The 19675-nt window shown below is 38.0% G+C and overlaps 1 protein-coding gene across 2 annotated transcripts in view; it reads left to right on the top strand.

The window, feature by feature from the left end:
* The window catches only part of NFATC3 (nuclear factor of activated T cells 3), a 73955-nt gene that overhangs the window by 35128 nt on the left and 19152 nt on the right, over positions 1 to 19675 (top strand). For both annotated transcript variants that reach the window (XM_061344063.1, XM_061344062.1), the window contains exons 4-9: positions 5961 to 6160; positions 7360 to 7532; positions 8330 to 8470; positions 11287 to 11342; positions 11970 to 12096; positions 13800 to 14852. In XM_061344063.1, coding sequence (XP_061200047.1) covers positions 5961 to 6160; positions 7360 to 7532; positions 8330 to 8470; positions 11287 to 11342; positions 11970 to 12096; positions 13800 to 14852 — 1750 coding nt within the window. The remainder of the gene's footprint in view (positions 1 to 5960; positions 6161 to 7359; positions 7533 to 8329; positions 8471 to 11286; positions 11343 to 11969; positions 12097 to 13799; positions 14853 to 19675) is intronic.

Raw genomic sequence — 19675 nt, 5'->3', positions numbered from 1 at the left:
GTACTTTTGTACTTTTTTTCCTTTTTTTTTTTTTTTTTTTTTTTTTTAAAGCCTGTAGAGCAAACTGCTGCTGGCAAGTGTATCGTGATGGCTAGTTAGATGTGGCTGGCAGTTCTGCGCTGTGTAAAGTAGTAGTATTAGTCTAACACTATTTTAGCTATGAATTGATCTCCTTTTTTGGGTAGTGTAGAATGGGATAGGAATCTGAGCTAAACCAGTCTTCAAAATAAGCCTGAAATTAGTATTTAAAATACTTTCAATCCTGTCTGCAAGCAGGGGGTGAGCATGTAGAAGTGAGATTTCAGAAACAGAAGTCCCAAGGTTTTAAACCTTGAAGGTTGTCCTGTTCATTGTGTAAACCTATGGTATCAAGACCGGTAATACACTAATATTTGCAATTGTTTGTTTTACTTTGTTTACAGGGCCTGTTTCTGATGACCTTTATTAAAGTTAGTTCTTTTTATGACACTTTTTTTCAAATTGCAAATGTCTGTACTATTTTAAGTTTTTCAAGTCAGTCTACTCAGTTGTTTAGTAAAAGGGGAAGGAAGATGCTTTTTTTTGATGTGCATGCTTTTCCTTCTCAGTACTCAGAAAGGTACATGAAATTATTAAGTGATAGAAAATAGTACTGGCCCTCATGACCAGAGAGTAGATGTTTTGGTTTAACATATTCAACTTTGAAATTGGACATTTACCTTTATATAACATTATAACCTTTGCAGAATCTGAATGAATAAGAAAATTCCCATGTTAGGACTTTCTGAGCCAGAGGTTGGGGTGTTGCCTATAGTACATCTCAATGGCGTTTTCTCCAGTTTCTTTTAAACAGTGCACTGAAGGTGATAGGTCAGCACTGCCTGCACCGCTGTGAGCCACAGGGTATGGCTATGGTCACTCTGACTCCAATAACTTCCCTGAACTCATAATTTCTTGGATTTATGTATATGGCTTGTTTCAAGCTTTTCCAAATGTGACTGTTGATAAATAGTGATAAATTGTACCACTGATGTTAGTCATTGTGTGTCTTCTGTTTCAAACTATGCCATTTTCATGCCTTTGGATCTTTGTCATCCACTGCTTTTATTCCCAGGTCATTGCTAATGGTTCCGTTTTTCAGCTTGGCAGAGTAGCCCTTCAGGTTCAAACCAGCATCCTTCACAGATCTTAAGGAAAGTTGCGGCACACCACTCGAAAATTAAATTTTTGCAGAGAAATATCTGAAGAAAAAGGTTCAGTTCTTCAAAGCCGTGCACCCTGTTATTACTGTCCAAAATAATTCCAGGCTTTTGGGTCACATCTCTGTTGTCTCAAAGGGCAAACATTTTAAAGGCATGCTTTGACTTTTTTACCTTTAAATGAAATAAAAAATACTACTTTAAATGTGGGCTAAAATTTAAGCAGTTCAAGTTCTTTTCCTTTACAATTGCTTAGGGTTTATGGTGAATTAGACCATATCCTTACTCATAGTCTTCCAAAGTAAAAGTGGAAATACCTAATTCAAGAGAAAGCTTTATCTTTCCTTTCCCCCCTAGAAAGGGGCCTCCATTCTCCTCTCCTGCTCTTCTTGCCTTGTCACTTTAGTGGTGATCTAAGGAATACAAAAATCACTGAAATGCATCCAGCTGCCATGAGACTGTCAAGGAGGAAATAATAAGTTACAGTATGCTTTTCATATCAAGGTACTCTCCATCTCCAGTAAATGTTTAGTAAGTGCTTACAGTTCTTTACATAGCTGTTTCCTTCATATTTTTCATGGAAGACTGAGCATTTTTGTATGAATACTGGTGCATTTGGTGAAGATAATTGTTGTTAATAAAGTCTTTTGTTCACTGAGGTTATCCCAAACTTTTCCCTTGACATGCCTTGTATTTCAAGACTTTGCCCTATATTTAGGAAGGCCTACTTGTATGTAAAAGATTTCTTTTTAGTCAGTCTGTTGTACCAATCCAGTAATGCCATAAGCAGTGAGTTAATTGCACAAAGGTGAAGGAGCACTAAAGCGTTGATAGACTATTCATCTTCAACTAGCAAGCAAAGAAAATGCGCGTGGAAGACATAGGTATTTTATAAAGCCTGATGAAAGTTTGATTAAGCATAGCAATTTCCTAGTAAATGGTGGGAAGTTTTGCAGGAAAATTGCTTTAGAAATAGTCAAATGGGTTTTGGCTCTGTCTGAATGTCATTAATATCATAGTATTGCTTGATTGCTGAACGTAAAACTTAACTAATTAATTAAATGGTTTCTCTAACACACACAGATAAGTTCTATTTTTTTCTTTAATTTTCAGGCTGAAACAGTAGGCATGTGAAACTCTGACATTGTTTCTGGTGTCAGTGACACTATTAGGTATTGGGTTTTTTAAATAAGCAAAGGGGGTACTGGTTTTGAAAACAGACTATTTCAAGTTATACTAGTATTGTCTGCTAAGGACCTCTTTACTGTGAAGTGTATATTTTCTATTGGATATTTTTCCTAAATCTTGTTACATGTCTTAAGAAATCATAACTTGTGAATAAAGATCATTTACATTTGAGTCAAGATTGGTGATACTTGGCCTGTAACAGTAAATGGAAAATATAGATAGAATCTTGTGAATTTTTAAAAAAGGGGGGGGGGGAGAAGGAGGTGAAACTTCTAAGTATTAGAGACTAAAAAATGTCTTCTCACAAGCTTGTGGAGTATTGCAAGCTTTCCTTTAGATCAAAGCATGGAACTGGTGAGATCTGAGCCATAATCTTCATTAATTGGGAAAAATGCTAACTGTTTTTCCAGGTTGATGCCTCCCATTTAGCAAATAGGACCTATTTGCTTTCCTCAGCAATGAAAATGTTCTCCCAACTGCTGCAAAATTCCAGGTTTAAATGCTGTGGTCTTCAGTGATAGAATTATTCTATACAGTCTCTAGTGTTACATATTTTTTTAATACTTTCCATATGTGCAATAAGAATTTCTGAATGGTTTTGTAATATAAAATACAGTTTATTGATGATCCAAAAATTTTCTCACCAGCTTACCGTCTTCGTAGTTCCTTGGTAAAATTTGTAAGCTAAGTATTGACATGCATGCATGAGTTTACTGTATGTAGTATAGTAACACGACTGGAACTGCTTTGGCATGAAGCCCTTCTGGCTTATCCTGTGGTGACCTCCAGTCTTTAGCCTTCCAGCTTTAGTTTAACTTACGCATGCACTGACCTTTGCTATGGAAACGATATAGAAACACAAAAACAACTTGGCTGAGTTTCCTCAGCAGAGCAGTGGGTGGTGTATCAGTGTTCTGTTACAGAGGAAGGTTTCTAGAGGTCAGTAGTGACAGTGTGCAGTAACTTAGTAGTTGTCTGCAGCAGGCTGTTACTCCTGGGAAAGTTTTTTATATCTTTTACAGTAAAATGAGTAAAGAATTTTTTTTTCTTTTTTTTTCATAATGTGCAGCTGTAGGATTGCACATTAATAGAGTAAGTGCTGGAAGGTATACTTGAAAATATACGTAGCGCTCAACCAGCGGTTCAAGCTGTTGTCTTCCTGTAAGTGACCTGTGACCTGATCTTGGGCACACTGATATTGCAGCAGTTTATTTTAATGCATCTTCTTCGTGGTGATTCTGCAGCACTTACCAGTAGGTTATAAATGCTGTTAACTGCCTATGGTCTATATGGAGACACTATGTTCTTATTTATATACACTGTGTATTCTTTACAAAGGTGAACTAAAGATACAGATACTATGGTTTCATTAGGTTCTTTCAAGTTAATTATGTAGGTATTTTTGTTGAAAGAACAGTTACTGACTTAAGTGTTTGAGCTGTTCAGCATAGGGAATTGTGCATAAAACAGATGAGATAGTGTCACCCCAGTGTCAATAGTGAACAGTCACGAGTTGTGGGTGTGTAACTAGAGCAAAACTGTATTTAAATGGAATGCATTTTAAATTTTTATTTTTAAACTTTGAATAAATGCAATAACTCCTCTGTAATGCAAAGTAAAAATTTATGAGGTTTCTGCTACCTTGCCAATGTGTTACTATTCCTTCTACCCATATAATATATATATCTATAGATACTGGAATATGGTATATGTATACACAACATATAGTACCTTAATATGGCTTCATTGCAGAGCCTTTACAGCAGTTCATTTGCGACAAAGCTGTAGTGTAAGCTATAGTATGGCTTTTTTGTTTGGAGACTGGCTTTTTTTGTTTGGAGACTGCTTTACACTCTTACAGCTTTTAAATATATATGAATTTCAGGGTTTTGTCCTGATGTTATCACTGATAATTTTTAATTATGAGATGCCTTATTTATATACATGCATAGGTTTCTTCTAAGTTATTATAAAAATGTATTCTGTTATGTTATATTTTTTCTTGGAGTGCTGGATATCTTGTTTGTTTTGATTTAATTTGATACATAAACCAAAGGAGGGTAACTAAAGGTGATGCTACTGTGCAGGATCTTGTTGGGGGGGTTATTATTTCTTCTGAAGCTGTACTAACATAGTTTCACGTCTTTACTCTGGTATGCTAATGTACTGCAGTGATGTTAGACAGTCAGTAGGCTCAAGAGCTCATATTGCAAGAGCATTGTACAGGAAATGCACTTGTGAACATGCTGATGCACAAGTTACCTGCCGGTGGGGTGGGCATTTTTTGTGAGACTTCCTCCCCACCCACCGTTGTGCTTTGCATATACCAAGCCCTAAACATCTCCCATCACAGCGTATCTGGGTGAGCACCAAGGAAAAATGGAAGCAAAACCTGCGTTAGACATGACTTCGCATAGTTCAAATGTAGCATATGGCCATACAGTCTCATAGGCAATACCATTTTAACTGCTGGCATGGGGTAGATTTTCTTCACAAAATTAAACTTCTGCTGTGTGTAGGCTCGTGTAGAGGGGAGCTTCTCCACTGATCGCAGACACATCAGCCTAGTTTTGTTAGTGTCCTTACCCCTCACCCTCTTTTTCTCTCCCATATCTCTAGTATCTCTTGGAACTATTGTGTGCACATCCGTTGTTAAGGAAGGGCAAGATAGCTGTAATGGGAAATTAGCTTTGTCACAGTGACCCTATTTGGAAGGTATTAAATTTTTTTAATAGGCTTGTAATTTATATAATTCCCAGTATTAGAGTGAACACATTTAATGAATGTCATTTAGGGTGTATTCCGGTGTATTAAGATTTAATTTTAACTCTGAGGAAAATGGATGGTAGAGTCGGTGTTGAGAAGTTGCAACAGGAAGGTTGCTGTGAGTGCTAAACTAATCCCATGTTCTCAAATTTTCTCTAAACTCTTAAAATAATTCAGACTTATGGAAAATACGAAAGTGTTCATTTGGTATTTAGAAAAGAAATACTTTTTGAAAGTTGTAGTTGGTGGTTAGCCTTATATTTACGGAAAGATGCAGAAATTAACATTGATCAACTTTTGGTCTTAAAAACATTTTTGTGCCAGAAATAAACCATACGTGATCTCCTATTTACGAGTTAGATTTTCTGTATCCTAACATGATACATTTGCATACACCAAATCTCTTAATAAAACTCATTACTGCATTCTGTAGTAGAAAAACTAAACTTGAAAATTTTTTTTTGTGTTTCTAGAAACTAGATGTATCTTAGTACAATTGCTAATTTGGCTTTGATTAAAAACAGTATCAGAAACACACCTACAACATAGCATAGGTTTGATGTAGAAATCCCGTACATAAGAATTGAGAGAGGTAAAAGTAAAAAGATAGTTAGATACTAGTTTGTTTTGGTAAATGTTGCTGATACTGTTGTTGTACCAGAGGACAGACAGATGCCTGTGTTTAGTTCTCTGAAGATACTGCAGTTTGTAAGTAAATGCTACTGTTTGACTCTTAAGTCTTTGTATTAGTTGTGTATTTATATTATGCATGTAGAAGTGCAGTAAGAGTCAATTAATACTTTAATATTACACCTACTTTTTCACCAGCTCCTGGGTTACAGCGAAAAGCCAGTAAACCTGCAGATGTTCATCGGCACAGCAGATGATCGGTACTTAAGACCTCATGCATTCTACCAGGTGCACCGAATCACTGGAAAAACAGTTGCAACAGCTAGTCAAGAGATAATAATTGCAAGCACAAAAGTTTTGGAAATACCACTTCTTCCTGAAAATAATATGTCAGCCAGGTACGTCACAGCATAACTTAGCTGTGTAGTTGTATGTGCCTTTTTCATTTGTGCAGAGGTGAAAGAAAATCTTGTAGAATATCATATTTTGCACAAATACGGCTCATGACTGAGGTAGACACATCTCTTTAAACATGCGGGTGTTCAGGTCCTCAAAAGAAAAGGAGGAGACAGACAGAAGCTCATAAGATTGACAGGGAGATAGATGAACACTTCTGGGATTATTTTTCCCCATACAATCTATACATACCTCTGACTCCACATTTTTAGGTTGCATGTGGGTTACTGGCAGTGGAGGTTGTTTGATTTTAGAAAGACATAAGACTTTTTTTTTTTCCTATGAAAATACTGTCATATACAACTTAGCTATTTGTTCCTTGACTGAATGTGGTGATTTTTAACTTGCGGTATCATAGTAGGCCTTCTCCTTGTTTTGATTATTTTATTTTTAGCAGTTGCATTAATCTGACTTTTCAGGTCTTGCTGGATCAAATGTGCCAAATAATAGTTTAATGGTAAGTTACAGCAACAATTAAATAGCTCCATTCTATGTGAAGGGTCAGTGAACAGAGCAAAGCACAATTATTTGTTTATATAGCACATATATTTCTTATGTAGACATCTGAAGTCAGTTTACATTTTCATAGATGGAGACTTCATGCTAGTTCTGTTGAAGGCTATGAAGCCACGGTGATGTGCAAGAGAGCACTCGTCACCAGTTTGTCTATAGGTGTTACTTGATTAAACTGTGTGTATGTCATATGAATAACCAAGAGCTGTGTGGAATAGCAGCTGGGATTTGACAGCTATGCTTTTGTCATTCCCTAGTCCTTCCTAAGGCAGAACTAAATATAGTTCTCTTGCTCCTATTGTTGATGATGTTCATTATGTTAAATGCTTTACTACAAAGGTTTAACAATGTGCAATAACAACATAATCTTTCAAAGGTTCAAAAAAAACAGCAGCTAGTTATTTATAAGGCAGAATGTTTCAACAGAGTACTTGCTGCTGTTTTTGACACTAGCAGATCTTCTAATCTCAGACATTTAAAATAACATTTAAAATAGCATAGCGTGGGGTAAAACGGAATGCTGTTCATTCTTTAACAAAAGAAAGGCTTTACAGATTGTACTTTGTTAATAGTTTGATTAATTTTCTTCCATTTTTCTTCTGCTCCCTCTATCCTCACCTACCTCCAGTATTGATTGTGCTGGTATTTTGAAACTTCGCAATTCAGATATAGAGCTCCGTAAAGGAGAGACAGATATTGGAAGAAAGAATACCAGAGTGCGGCTTGTGTTTCGTGTTCACATCCCACAACCTAGTGGAAAAGTCTTATCCCTGCAGACTGCTTCCATACCTGTTGAATGCTGTAAGATTGCTTTAACTATAAATCATTTATACTCATGTTTTCTGCATGTGTTAGTAGTATTGTCATTCTGATAATATGTATTGTCAGAATTATATGTAACAAGTGTGTGTAAAAAGCATTATGTGTAAAGAGCTAAATAACCAAAAATTAATATAGCTTTTTATAAAGATGGGACTTCCTAAGTGGCAGCCTGAAGATTTGGAGGAAAACCAGCGTTATTACAGGCTTTAAACCTAATACTGCACTCATGCAGCTAGCAGCTTCAGTGGTTCATCAATAAAGGCAGAGGCAGCTGATACATCTCAGTGAAAATAAATAAAATAAATATTCATTTCAGGAAGAGCTAATACGCTTTCATTTAAAAGAGTCTATACCTTTACTAGTCTTTATACAGTACTACCTAGTGCACAGCTGAACTTCTAAAGAGTTCGTTTGCTTAATGCTGACACTCGGGAATCAAAACGTGACCTTAAACAACCTGAATTTCTTCTAGAATTAATTTTCTTCATAAAATACTGAAGTAATTTTTAAACCAGTATTCCTCAACTAAATATTTAATTTGCTGTAACACTAGAGGCTGTTGGGATTTGTGGCTTCTTGGTTTCCTTTTCTATATTTATATAATTTCATCATAATTTTAAAAACAAAGATAAATCATACAAAACATTATTTATATATGTAAATAGATGATCAGTTTGGTTTCACCCCTGATTGTTCAAATTATGATCATAAAAGACATGTCATTATGATTAAATTTGGGAACAATGACTTTTTCCCTTAATTGTCTTTTTTTAAAGCTCAGCGATCTGCTCAAGAACTCCCTCAGATTGAGAAGTACAGCATCAATAGTTGCTCAGTAAATGGAGGCCATGAAATGGTGGTGACAGGATCCAATTTTCTTCCAGAATCCAAAATTATATTTTTTGAAAAAGGACAAGGTAAGTACTCTTACTTTTTTTGCTTCAAAACAAAGCTGAAACCACAAACCTGAGCTTGATTTTAGGAAGTAAGGACATTTCTAAAAGTAAAAAAAAGCAGTCGCAAGGAGTAATCTGAAACTTCAAGGAGTAATCTGAAACTTCAGGTTGGCCATTGATCTGTATGCTGGTTGGCAATTATTAATGAAGATGTACTTGTGATTCAGGAAGACAGTTAACAGATTACCTAACTTGGAACTGTGTGTATTTGAAAGATGACCTTAGCAGATATTATTGTGCATTTTCTCATTAAAAAAAAAAAAAAAGAAGACAAAATTAAAAAATAAAAAGGAAATGTACTGTTTGGCATTGATGGTATGTCACATCTGATTTAATTATTGCAAAGGAACTGACTTAATCCTAAGCTAATGTAATATCAGTTAGAAAGTACTATTGATTTCCTTCTCCCCCTGCCCAGTATATTTGCATAAGATTTTCTGTTATTCTTCAGGGCTGCATTTATTAACAAGTTTCAAGATTTATCTCAGATTTGGGGTGCAGAGTATCCTTCAGTTATGTCTATGTCCAATTTGCAAACAGACAAGTGTGCATGTAGGTAAAATACTGGCAGTAAGCGGTAGTATGAACACTAGTGACTTCTCGTATGTGTGTTAAACGTGCGAGTTTGACACCCATCAGTTACTTAATCCAAGAAATCATAAAATCATAGAATAGTTAGGGTTGGAAAGGACCTTAAGATCCTCTAGTTCCAAACCCCTGCCATTGGAAGGGACATCTCCCACTAAACCATGCCACCCAAGGCTCTGTCCAGCCTGACCTTTAACACAGCCAGGGATGGAGCATTCACAACTGCCCTGGGCAACCCATTCCAGCGCCTCACCACCCTTACAGGAAAGAACTTCTGCCTTATGTCCAATCTAAACTTCCCCTGTTTAAATTTAAGCCCATTACCCCTTGTTCTGCCACTACAGTCTCTGATGAAGAGTCCCTCTTCAGCATCCTTGTAGTCCCCCTTCAGATAATTGAAGGCTGCTATGAGGTCTCCACGCAGCCTTCTCTTCTTCAGGCTGAGCAGCCCCAACTTTCTCAGCCTATCTTCATACAGGAGGTGCTCCAGTCATCTGGTCATCCTCATGGCCCTCCTCTGGACTTGCTCCAACAGTTCCATGTGCTTCTTATGTTGAGGACACCAGAACTGCACACAGGGCTCCACGTGGGGTTTCACAAGAGCAGAGCAGAGGGGCAGGATTACCTCCTTCTCTTCTGTGATCTAGGATCACCTTCCTTCTTCTATGAAGACCTCATAGCAGCCTTCCATTATCTGAAGGGGGACTACAAGGATGCTGAAGAGGGACTTTTCATCAGAGACTGTAGTGGCAGAACAAGGGGTGATGAGTTTAAATTTATACAGGGGAAGTTTAGATTGGATATAAGAAAGAAATTCTTTACTGTTTAGGGTGGTGAGGCACTGGAATGGGATGCCCAGGGAGGTTGTGAATGCTCCATCCCTGAAAGTATTCAAGGCCAGGTTGGACAGAGCCTTGGGTGACATGGTTTAGTGTGAGGTGTCCCTGCCCATGGCCAGGGAGTTGGAACTAGATGATCTTAAGGTCCTTTCCAACCCTAACTATTCTATGATTCTATAATTCTATGAATGTATTGAAAGTTTTCTTAGCTTTGTTTTGTATTATACACGCACTCGGCTACAGACAAACATATTACTCAAAAGGTGTTCAGTTATTCAGCATTCCTTCCTGGTTCTATAGCTCTTCTGGGATATATACTTGATCTTAATATTTCTTACTTAGGCTAAAATGCATGCAAAATTGTCAAGCACTTAGGACTAACTGACTTAATACATAGAGTTCCTTTTCTTCCCTAATTGTCCCTTTAATATAGAAAGGATAAAATTTGAGCAACTTCAATTATCATTGCTGTGACTTGAATACTTGATTTGAACTTCTGGGAAAACAGTAGCAAAATGAATCATTAAAAAGAAAAGTTGGCAGCCATGTCTAATTCTTCCACATTGTTTCTTTATATATTTAAGTAAAAGAGCTGCATCTTTTTTAATTAGCAGATACAAGGTAACTGGGAGTTTTAGGTAATGATGTATATGAGCAAACAACGTGAATGCCTGTTGAATAGGTACTGCTGCTACGTTGCCTGACAAACTTGTTAAAAAACCATTGACAGTAGTGCTGAGCATTACATTCAGGCTGAGGGGCTATGCAAAGTCAGACCAGAGAGAGGATCACTGGGCAGTTCACTTCCCTCACACCTCACAACACAGACTGATTGCCCGGTGGTTGAGCCACAGGGTCTTTAAGGTCAGGGAGACTTGTTTATTTTACATCTGTAACCTGTGGGTATGTGCATGTAGGTCTGTGTTCTCTCTCACATGGTGTCTTCACTTAGAAGTCATCAGCATCTTTGTTGGATAATTTCAGGAGTTAGTAGTAATTTAGCTACCTTTCAGAAAGGTTTTTAGAAAAATGGGATAAAAAAGTATCTCTGTACACTTACAGTGCACACTGCCTTCCTTAGAATTGACTCTTAACTTAATGTAAGCAGTAGCTTCGCCTCTGTTCAAATGCAGAATCCTGTGCAGCAGTCAACTTGTGGACATTGTAGAAATTCCTAAAGCATCTCTATACTTACACTTTTTTTACAGTATCTCTGTCAGTTGAATGGCCTCTTTATGACTGAAAACAAATGCAGTTTTGTGTGAATTATTGAAGTATTTTTAAGATTAAGTATTAAAGTTTTTCAGGAAATGCTTTTTGCTTGAGTTGCTTGTACGTTTCTCTCAACAGATGGACGACCTCAATGGGAGGTAGAAGGGAAAATAATGAGGGAAAAGTGTCAAGGGGTGAGAAATAATTTTTCTTACTTTATAAAGCTTCCTGTTTTAAAGTGAGAAACTAGACATCTTCATTGTTGTTCTGAAATTGAGACTTCATTTACTGAAGTGGATCACTGGCTGTTTCAGACAGACAACTGGAGACTTCCAAGTTGGCTCAATACTATAAAGTAGCCATTAAGATGATGCTGTGAAGGAACAGGAAATAGCATCCTTGTTGTGAATGCAGTGAAAAAAGAAATTGAAAAAAGAAAACAGATGATAATATTGCTAAGATGACAAATAATTTCCAGTGCCTTGAAATTTTTCTCAGGGCTAAATTATCCAAAATGCAGTTTTTTGACTCCTAGAGTTTTTTTATGTTCTGGCAGATAAAGCGTCCTTTAGATGATGTGTCTGTTTTAATTAAAAGTATTACTTTCAGAACACTTGTGTGTGAAAGAAGAAAAAAAGTCTCCAGATGAAAGTTCACTTACAGTACTGTTTTACTGTGTAATTCACATGAGCTTGTAGTTTACCAATTTCAGAGTGTCAGTGTGCTCTACTTTTGCAATAAGTGTTCTGTTTTTTCTGTAATTAATAGCAGTTTCATTTGCATTTTATATGTAAAACATTTTTGTTTCAACTTTCATACAGGCAAACATCATACTTGAAGTTCCTCCATACCATAACAAAGCCATTACAACCTCAGTTCAGGTGCAGTTTTATCTCTGCAATGGCAAGAGGAAAAAAAGCCAGTCTCAACGTTTTACTTACACACCAGGTACTGAATAAAAAGTTAAACAGTTGCATTTTAATTTGTGTTTTAGAGATTTGAAAATGATTCAGATAGTTTTGTACCTTTGACAGGTAGATAAGACTAGTTTTAAATGGTTTGTAAAACAACTTACTTAAGCTTGTCTAACTGAACAGCTGAATTCAGAACAATAAACTACTGTGCTGTGGTTACAGCCTGGTATTTTTTTGTTAACACTTTTTACAGAACTATTTGCATTCTAGGTCTTTTTAAGAATGATGATGAATCTCAGAAGCTGCCCTGTAAGTAACCCTAGTGATGACATGCAGGACAGTGAGATTGTAGAACAACAGGTTTTACACATTCCTCCCCCCTAAAAATGTCTAAAAAAGCCCAATTCAAAACAGGTTTAGATACAAATAAGATAAAAAAAAACCCAACAAAACAAACCTGCTCCTTTGCCTGCCATGTACTTTCTTCTCAGAAATTCATACCTGTTTAGAGTAGTCAGAGTTCACAAGGTCCCAGTAATGGGGCTAGACCCTATAGTACTGCTTGAAGGATGTGCAGTCAGATATCTGAAGGAGTCTTTCAAGACAGACACAGCTATTAATATAAACTTCCTGAAGCTAATGTGTATGCTGGCAAAGCCAACTTCCATTAGTTTACACAATTTAAAATAATTTTGCTTACTTGTGCTCTAAAATTGCCTACTTACTTTTATGTGTAATTCAAGCATGTTAGCAAGGTATCTAGTACACTAAGTATATGTTAATTATGTTCTCAAGTTTATGGGGTCTTTTTCAACCATTCTTAAGAATATCAGTTCCTATGATAGTTACAAAATACATCTTAAAACTGTATTTTTGTTTGAGAAATACATATTTAGATTATTTAAATGATGGAATTAAGTAATAGAATCATAGAATAGTTAGGGTTGGAAAGGACCTTAAGAACATCTAGTTCCAACTCCCTGGCCATTGAACTAAACCATGCCACCCAAGGCTTCGTCCACCCTGGCCTTGAACACTGCCAGGAATGGAGCATTCACAACCTCCCTGGGCATCCCATTCCAGTGCCTCACCACCCTAACAGTAAAGAATTTCTTCCTTATATCCAATCTAAACTTCCTCTGTTTAAATTTAAACCTGTCACCCCTTGTTCTGCCACTACAGTCTCTGATGAAGAGTCCCTCTCCTGCATCCTTGTTAATCCCCCTTCCGATACTGGAAGGCTGCTATGAGATCTCCTCGCAGAACAGCCACAACTTTCTCAGCCTAATGACACTGTTTAAATAAAAAACACATTTAATTATAACTACAGCTATTATTGCACTAATGTTTTAAAATCCATTTTATCTATAACGATATGTAACAATTCATTCACAGTGTATTTTATAAAGTTGTAATTAGGAGTTTAGAGTGTTATCATTTTTCTGCTATTTGTACTTAAAATCAGTATGTCTTCATGACCCTTTGTTACAGTGTTACCACCACTGTAATAAAGTGTGTCAGTTCATACCTGTATTATAAGAACAGTTGTTGCCATCACTGAAATCGGGGATATGCTGTAATTAAATCAACACACACAACTCGGGCTACCCTTGCTAAAGTTCAGCAGTTGTTTTGCTCTGAGGCTGGGAAGAGTTTGAAGCCGATTACCAATTTCTGTATATTTAGCACAGGGTACAAATGGTTTGGGTTTGTAATACAGTGTTTTTCTTTTTGTAGTTATAATGAAGCAAGAGCACAGGGATGAGGTGGATTTGTCTGCTGTTCCGTCTTTGGCCCTGCCTCACACAAGCAGTGTCCAGGGTCTGCATTCTATCCAAACTCAATTGCCTTCACCAGAGCAAGGGCATCCTCATGACAATTTACTGTCTACGTCACCCAGGAGCCTCGTGTGTCCTGTTCAATCACCGTACACAGCCATGGTGACCTCGGCAGTATCCCACCTGCCACATATGCAAGGCAGAAACCTTAGTCCAAGTGAAGAGTGTCATGTTTTGGCTCCTGCTGTGGTTCCGTCTTTTCAGGTAACATCAGCACCTCCTGTGAGGCCTTCTTACCAGCCTATGCAGTCTAACGATGTATACAATGGACAGTCTGGTCTTCCTATGAACTCTGCCTCCAGCCAAGGATTTGATGCTGTTTCATTTCAGCAAGACACAGCTGTACCTCATGTGATAAATCTTAGCTGCCAAGCCCTACCACCGATGCAGTTCCATTCTTCAGGCCCAGGTTCTATGTCAACACCGAGTACAGCAGGACACCCACTAGCACACCCAGCTCATTCAGGACAGTCATCTTCTCACCTGCCTTCGATGGGATACCACTGTCCAAGCGCTGGGCAGGGCTCCATCCCGTCTACAATGAGTCGTTCCCTTAGGCAGTCTTCTCCCCAGCTGCAGCAAGTCCCATATCATTCTACAAATCCAGCATCCACTTCATCCCCATCCCCAACAGCTTCCCACCCTTTGGTCCACTCACCGCTGTCTGGACCTTCTTCACCCCAGCTCCAGCCTATGCCTTACCAGTCTCCTAGCTCAGGACCTGCCTCGTCTCCCCCGCCAGCTGCTGTAAGTCACTCGGGACAGCACTCCCCTCAAGCACACAGTCCGGCGCTGGGTGGTCTGAATGCAGCATCATCACTGGTCCACCATCCCACATGCGATTCATCTCCGTTCTCACCAGATGGGGCAGCTATTAACATTAAACCAGAACCTGAAGATCGAGAGTTGAATTTTCAAACAATAGGACTACAGGACATCACGCTAGATGATGGTAAGTGGATATAATATTTTAATACTGGGACATAACCCAGATTAGAGTACAGAGTGGGTGTGGGAGGGTTGTTTTGTTTAGAACACACTCCTCAGTAAATTTGTGTTATTAAAATGGGATCATATTTTTCTGTCCAAAGCAACAACTTGTTTAAAACTGGTGTAAGTCTGTAGTTACACGGTTTAAGTACTTCAGTCTAATTTGCTTGTAGGCTTTTTGTCATAAAACAGGGATTGAGGATTAACCCCTATACGTTAACACCTTAGGTATAGGAACTAATTTGGAGATTTTTTTTATTGTCTTGTTCGTAGGTTTCAGAGAGTCGTAATGATGCATCTTAAGTTGCAATAAATGTAGTTTGGAGTCTTGTTTCTTGGAGGGGTCCCAGTTGTGAAGAGCAGGCTAGTTTTTTGAAAATATTTCACAGGTGTTTTGGCACTATCTTAGTCACTTCACAGACATTCTGTAGATTTGCTGTCATCTTTCAGCACCTCTGCTCACAGTAGCTGTTTGCTTTCTCCTTACCGTTCTAGCCACCATTTTGAGAAATTCACTTACTTAACACCAATAGAATAAGGGCATTCTAGGGCTAAAGGCCAGGCTGTAAAGTTTTCTACTTCAAATACTTGGACAGTGTTCACTTAGAAACATGTCCAACCAAGTGAAAAACAAAGAGATCAGATCCTAAACGTCATACTGTTTGAGGCATAGATGCAAAGCAATTTAAAGACCGTGTCATGTTAATAGGACTGGAGGAACAGACGGCCTGGCCTTAAAAGGTATGTAAAAGCTGTTTGGTATCGATGATGGGATTCTTACAAGTACCTCTTTCTTAGGAGAGCTTTTAACTGTTGTGGTTTGTTAGGTTTGGGGATTTATTTTTTTTTAATCATCCCTAGTAATTACTTAATTGCACCAACAGTAGTGTAAAAGCATAAGCATAGGCCATCTGTTAAATGTCAGTCCCAGTCCTTGCTTAAATGGACCTTTGCTATTATTGTCTCCAGTCAGTAAAAGAAAAATTAAGTAAGAAATGCTTTTAAATGAACAGCTTACTAGGAAGAAAATTGGAGAAATTAATATAGTTGGACTTTCAGTTAAATGGCCACCCTAATTAAGCAAAACTCTCTTTTTAGAAACACTGTTTATCAGTCAACTTTATGTAGAAAGGAAGAAAGAGATTGATTCCATTGCTGAGGGGAGATGAGCAAGGCTTTGTGAAACAGAATGCAATAGAAAAAGAAACAGCATTTTCTACTTCTGTGCTAGAGAGTGAGGAAAAATCTAATGTTTCAAGAAGTGTCATGTTAGAACCTACCTTTTTTTTTTTTCTTCCTTCTTCCCTCCACACCCACAAAAAAAAAAAAAAAGATGTAGAAAAAAAAAATAGAACTAAATGCAGTAGTTAAACTTTTCACAACGTAAGTAGAAGTGCTTGGCGTTTATGAGGATCTTTGTTTAGACTGGTTCAAATATTAAAATCAGTGGACAGTAAAAAGAAAGCCATATTTTTCCCACATAGCACAAATACTAGTTGCTTTTAGAAACTGTTCCCATTGCTTAACCCTGTGAAATGACCAAGTTGTTTCTGTGCTGACAAAGACATGGTATCATGGGAAAATCTGCAAGAGCCACGCTTAGAGCATTACCAAGCTTAGAGACGCATAATCCATACACACAAGTCAGATGGCCACGGTTTCACTGGTTTCTCTTTGTAAATAAGTCTTGCTATAGAAGTTTATAGTTTAATCAGCATTTATGAGACCTTCAACTTTCTATATGGAAAACTGAACAAAGTTTTAAACACTAAACTAGCAATTGGCAGCAGCAGTATGTTTGCAAGTGTAGAGATTGCCTTCAGTTGGGTTTCACAGTACACTCACTTGATAACTGCTCAGGGGGCTGCGTTTGGTTCTGTTTCTTCATTTCCAATCTGCAAAGACAATCAGATGTCTAGCCTGAAACCTGCCATTCAACAGGGCACAGTGACAGTAAACAAGCTGCTTAGTTCTCTCAACATAAGTAACTCCTTCTTCCGCTTAATCAGCTTTAAGTAAAAACCACATTTGGGCAGGAGCACTTTTTTATAATTTCTCTAATGATTACTGCACTTTAAAAAAATAACTTCAGAATTTTTCTTATGTGTGTAATCAAGTTTTAGTTTCTGTACAGATTGAGCTAGACACAAACAGCAAACAGTTACTCTGCATTAATGGTTTAACACTTAAGGAAAAAAATCCAAACATATTTGCATGCATAAATGAACATTAATACAGTATGTTCTCCCAGCTGATATTTCAAACCTGAAGCTGTCTTTACTTGGAAAGTAGGCTTTTAAGGATTAGCAATTAGGGCAAATAAACCTCTTAAAATACTAAGGCAAGGCCAACTGTGAACTGTGTAAATCATGTCTGGATTACTGATCTTAACTGTTTTAAGTCAGTAGTCTTAAAAGTAGAAAAAAACCTCAAAAACCCCCCTTGCCAACATAAATAGTCTTCTTTCTTTTAAGTAACATGTACTGTTTCTAAATCAGCGTACTAGATATTGTATTTTTTAAGAAAATAAAATATTTTAAGAAACTTTTAACCAAATTTGAGTGTAGTATGGACATGCTACCTCATGATAAAATTAGGCTTGACATTAAAACTGTATGGCTTGATGGAGTAGGATTTAAAATTCTTTTTAGAAAACAACCAACCAACACATTCTGGGAAGTAGTTACCTAAATCCCTTTAAGCAAAACTCCGAAAAGGGAATCTTGCTGCCTCCTCAGGCATTTTTTTTCAAAACACACCAAAACCCCCATATCCACTACTTAATACAGAACTACAGAGCTGCTTCATACGTCAGTGCTCAAGGCAACAGCATCTGGATTAGTCTTGATCCAACATCTCCTGCGGACATGTGGATTCACCACTTACAGTGCTCTGCAGAGCCAATCACACTTGCCAATGGCCAGCATGGGCTAACTTTGTATTCTTTGCCCTTCATCAATTAGAGCAAGCTGGGCTCTGGTCAGACTAGGAGTAAAAAAGAGTTAACATCATTTAAAGGCAGATCCTCTGCCTGGGTATCTGCAGAAAATACACTTTTTACCTTTTTTTCCCGTTGCTGAAGTTTATGTGGCTCTTCTCTTGTTTTTCACCAGGATCTCATTGATGTCTTAAGGCTTTTCTCATCTCCACCTTGAATTTTGTTTGGCTTCTCCTCTTCCCATACATGCTTCCTATAGGAAGCCCTTTCTAATTCACTTGAAGAAACAAGGGATCAAAATGCATGAGGACACCTAAATATGAGATTTCAGTGATACTTTGGAAAACATTTGAAATATAATACAATTTCTAAGTAATTTCTACTGTATGCTTACTTAAAAGGTATTCTGTAAAACAGTACTTTTTTCTGCTTAGGTCTTTGCAGTAGTCAGTCTGCACAAGCTGATAAACTTTTGAACTGGAACTACATAAAAGCAGGTTCTTGCTCTTTATTTGTTCCCTCTGCTTTTCCTCCTCCCCCTGCCCTCCCCATGCTGGACCTTTTTTTGACCCTTACCATCTTTCAGAAAGTCTGCCCTATGCCCAGCTCCCCAAGCTAACAGCTCCCTGTATAGACAGGGCATATATAGGGCTGCAAATAGGTGTAATACTAGAGACAGGCAATTGGTGATCTCTGTCCTTTCCCAAATCTGTCAGCCATCCTATGCTCTTTTTGTTGTACGTTCCCCTAATACATACCTGGCTCAAGGCAATCCCAGGCACAGCTACAGGTGCAGCAGAGATGAGATTCAGAGAAGCCCTGAGGAGAAGGACTTGGGGTTGTTGATCAATGAAAAACTTAACAAGAGCCGGCAGTGTGCGCTTGCAGCCCAGAAAGCCAACCGTATCCTGGGCTGCATTAAAGGAGCGTGACCAGCAGGTCGAAGGAGGTAATCCTGCCCCTCTACTCTGCTCTCGTGAGACCTCACTTGGGAGTATTGTGTGCAGTTCTGGTGTCCTCAACATAAAAAGGACATGAAACTGTTGGAACAAGTCCAGAGGAGGCCACAAGGATGATCAGGGGACTGGAGCACCTCCCGTATGAAGATAGGCTGAGAAAGTTGGGGCTGTTCAGCCTGGAGAAGAGAAGGCTGCATGGAGACCTCATAGCAGCCTTCCAGTACCGGGGGTGGGCCTACAAGGATGCTGTAGAGAGACTTCATCAGAGACTGTAGCGATAGGACAAGGGGCAGTGTGCTTGAACTGAAACAGGGGAAGTTCAGGTTAGATACAAGGAAGAAGTTCTTTTCTGTGAGGGTGGTGAGGCACTGGAACAGGATGCCCAAAGACATGGTAAATGCTCCATCCCTGGCAGTGTTCAAGGCCAGGTTGGACAGAGCCTTGGGTGACATGGTCTGCTGTGAGACATCCCTGCCCATGACAGGTGAGGCGAAACTAGATGATCTTAAGGTACTTTCCAACCCAAGCCATTCTATGATTCTATAATAGATCCTTTTTCTTCCCCACTTAAAAAAAAAAAAGGCAAGTCAAAGTTAAACTCAGTCTAGTTATATGATTTCTCCTCACTGCTTTTCAGTAGTGCTCCTTGTGTGGTAGTTTACCTATCCTGCTGTCAAGTTTTAGTTTTAAATCTGTTCTCATACTGTTGATCTAAAATGTAATCTCTTGTGGTTTGCAGTTTAGGAATGAGTTTACCTTGGATTTCATGACTTTCTAAGGTGATGAGATTTCTAACATGTACAACTGTTATTTAACCATTTTTAAGGTATTATATTAGGCTGTATTCAGCAAATTGGGATGACCTTCTAATCCTCTTACATTTTATTA

This window comes from Neopsephotus bourkii, unplaced genomic scaffold (assembly GCF_033783945.1).
Source record: "Neopsephotus bourkii isolate Nb327-2 ecotype Australia unplaced genomic scaffold, CSIRO-AGI_Nbou_v1 NB_1863, whole genome shotgun sequence".
In the NCBI taxonomy this organism is placed as follows: domain Eukaryota; kingdom Metazoa; phylum Chordata; class Aves; order Psittaciformes; family Psittacidae; genus Neopsephotus; species Neopsephotus bourkii.
The sequence above is the reverse complement of the archived record's forward strand: the minus strand, read 5'-3'. Positions and strand labels throughout refer to the sequence as shown.